The sequence below is a fragment of the Vespa mandarinia genome, chromosome 15 (assembly GCF_050613455.1).
Source record: "Vespa mandarinia isolate Hongniang chromosome 15, ASM5061345v1, whole genome shotgun sequence".
Lineage (NCBI taxonomy): Eukaryota > Metazoa > Arthropoda > Insecta > Hymenoptera > Vespidae > Vespa > Vespa mandarinia.
In genome coordinates, this window is record NC_140824.1 from 1499575 (window position 1) to 1502500 (window position 2926).

Sequence of the window (2926 nt, forward strand, 5' to 3'; positions counted from 1 at the left end):
CGATGACAGCGGGGAAGAAAGATGAGAGGGAGGATTTCTTATTGGCTACGAACGAACGAGCACGTTCTGAAATTTATATTCGTGCTTTGAAATAGATCCCCGAGTCTCTCCGAGATCTTCTTCTTCTTTTACTTCCTTCTTATTATTCTGATTCATCGGAACCCGTTCTCTCTCTCTCTCTCTCTCTCTCTCTCTCTCTCTCTCTCTCTTTCTCTTTCTCTCTCGTATTTTTTTCTTTTATGAATCTCTTGAGAAACATTTGAAAAGTACATTTTTCTTTATCTTCTTTATTTTATTTAAAATAAATAAAAAGAAAAAAAAAAAAAAAAGAAAAAAAAAGAAAGATTAAGAAATATATAGATCTATAAGTTTTTATTTTTATTCATTTGTAATATATTTTTTTCTTTTAATCATTAGAATTATTGAAGCTTTAAATTAGAACTGGTCTTATTATCTTTTAATGGAATTCATTAAATTCCAACAATATCTTTTAATAATGAATTATTTGCAGTATATATATATAGATATATATATATGCGAGATTAAATGCCACGTGCCTTTTTTCGATAATCATGTATTATGGTGCCACTTAACGGCAAACCAGTGAACTAAATAGAAAAATATAAATTATCGACATAAATGTGCTCTCATGATAATGAAAAAATTTTTGTTTTTTGTTATTAATTATTTTTATCCTATTCAATTCTTACGCAATCTGATTTATAATTCCAGAATAATATGATTATCTTTATAACATCGTTGCATACGATTTTTTAGGATCAGACAGATTGAGTGGACAAATGGATAATAGTCGGTAATAGTGGAGTTCTATTTTATCTACCGATCCAATGGATGATCCTATGAGTTTTGATGACTTCTTTTTTTACATAGAAAGGTCGGTAACAAATATAATAGTGGATTCTCTGTTTTCGAATATGTAGGATATGAATACTAGCGCTATCTAGTATTTCATTGATTAAATTAATTTTAAAAATATATCTCTCTTATGGTAATCAATATTTAAAAATTTTATAAGAAAAAAGCATTATAATTACATCAATATTTATCTATTAATATTATTTAATTAAATGTTTCAGATAGTATCAAAATTTTTTTTTAAATTCCCATAATTTTTATTTACGAACAAAATCTCTCTCTCTCTCTCTCTCTCTCTCTATATATATATATATATATATATATATATATATATAGACGAATATAGGTATATAATTAAAAAAAAAAAAAAAAAAAAAAAATAAATAAAAAAAGAAAAAAAACAATATAACAATAATTATTAACTATTTCGATAAAAGATAATTGTACAATAAGTTATAAGAAACAATTTAATACATATATACATAATTTAAGTTATAAAAATGGATCGTACGTAGAAGATTTTTCAAGTAGTTAATATTTTTTTTCTTTTTTTTTCTCTTCTTTTTTTTCTTTTTCGTTTTTTTTTTTTTTTTTTTTTTTTTTGAACAAAATACGATTAACAAATAGGATCGATCAGATGCGTTTGACTAGCTCGATAATAGTTAGACAACGCGATAATAATTGGAATAAATAGATCATTATAAAATTAAAAATAATATCAATATAACGATCACATTGTTACATGGTCCGATGATACGAGTTGCGAGACAATTTTAAAACTGATCGAAAATCGAGAAATTTTTTAATAACGCGATATAAAATGAATGATATTTACATTCGTACGAGTTATTATAAATAAAAATTGAAAAAAAAAAAATAAAAAAAAAAAACAAAAAAAAAAATAATAGAAAATAAATTGACGTTGGAGAAAATAGCGAGTAAAAAAATCTAATCTCGTTGGTTGATTATCCTTAGAGTTTTTCACCGCTAAGATTAAGTACGTTGTAATAAGAGTGATCGGGAAACCTATCTAATTCTATGTAATCAGTTTCGTCGAGTAATAATCCTTCTGTTAAACTAACGAGCTCGGTGAAGGACGGCCTACATGCTGGATCCTTATCCCAACAATAATACATAATATTATACAATTCGCGTTTGCAATGTTCTGGTCTGTCCAATCTGTAACCCTCTTTGATTCTCCTCATCACCTAAAAAAAAAAAAAGAAATAAATAAAATAAAATAAACATATAAAGAAAAAAAAAAGTGGGAGAATATAATAAAAATAATATGTCAATCTAAAAAGGAATAGAAATAATTTTAATCACCTCAGCCGCCGCTAATCCAGGATATGGTGTAGATCCTAACGTTACGATTTCCCAAATGAGAACTCCAAAACTCCAAATATCCGACTTCACCGAAAATATATTATCGTATAAACTTTCAGGGGCCATCCATCTTATCGGCAATCTACCTTCCGATTTTCTTTCGTAAATCTCATTGGCGGCCATGTCTCTGGCAAAACCAAAATCTGCTACCTTGCAAGCACGATTCTCATCGATTAAAACATTACGAGCCGCTAAATCTCTATGGATGATACCTTTCGATGCCAAATGTTCCATTCCTTTAGCGATCTAAAAATAATTAATGTAAAGGATTTTTATTGAACATTGATAAAATAGCTAATAATCATAATAAATGAATAATAATCAAATGGTATATTTACTTGATAAACGAATCCAGTAAGATCTCTCGAAGTTAGACCAGGTCTACCATGATTTCTTTCTTCTCTCGATGCTCTTAGAAAACTTTGAAGTTTTCCACCACTTACATATTCGAGAATAACGAACATTGGTTCACGTTCCGTACAACAACCGAGTAATCTAACGACATTAGGATGGGGTTCCAAACTCTTCATAACTCTTAATTCTTGTGCCAAATCGAGCCTTTCCCTTTCGGTAGCATTTTCTTTCAACGTTTTAACAGCCACAATCGTTGCACCAGATTTACCATCGATATCCAATGCTTCGCATTTCCAAACTTGACCGAAAC

The 2926-nt window shown here is 28.3% G+C and overlaps 1 protein-coding gene across 1 annotated transcript in view; it reads right to left on the reverse strand.

Moving 5' to 3' along the window:
* Positions 1–1380: 1380 nt before the first annotated feature.
* Positions 1381–2926, reverse strand: part of Cad96Ca (tyrosine kinase receptor Cad96Ca) — a 16527-nt gene continuing 14981 nt past the window's right edge. Inside the window, exons 6-8 of the mRNA XM_035872909.2 lie at positions 2601–2926; positions 2203–2508; positions 1381–2084 (exon numbers count right to left, since the gene is read on the reverse strand). The exon at positions 2601–2926 is cut by the window's right edge and continues 25 nt beyond it. Of these exons, the coding sequence (XP_035728802.1) occupies positions 1848–2084; positions 2203–2508; positions 2601–2926 (869 nt within the window). The 3' untranslated portion in view covers positions 1381–1847. The remainder of the gene's footprint in view (positions 2085–2202; positions 2509–2600) is intronic.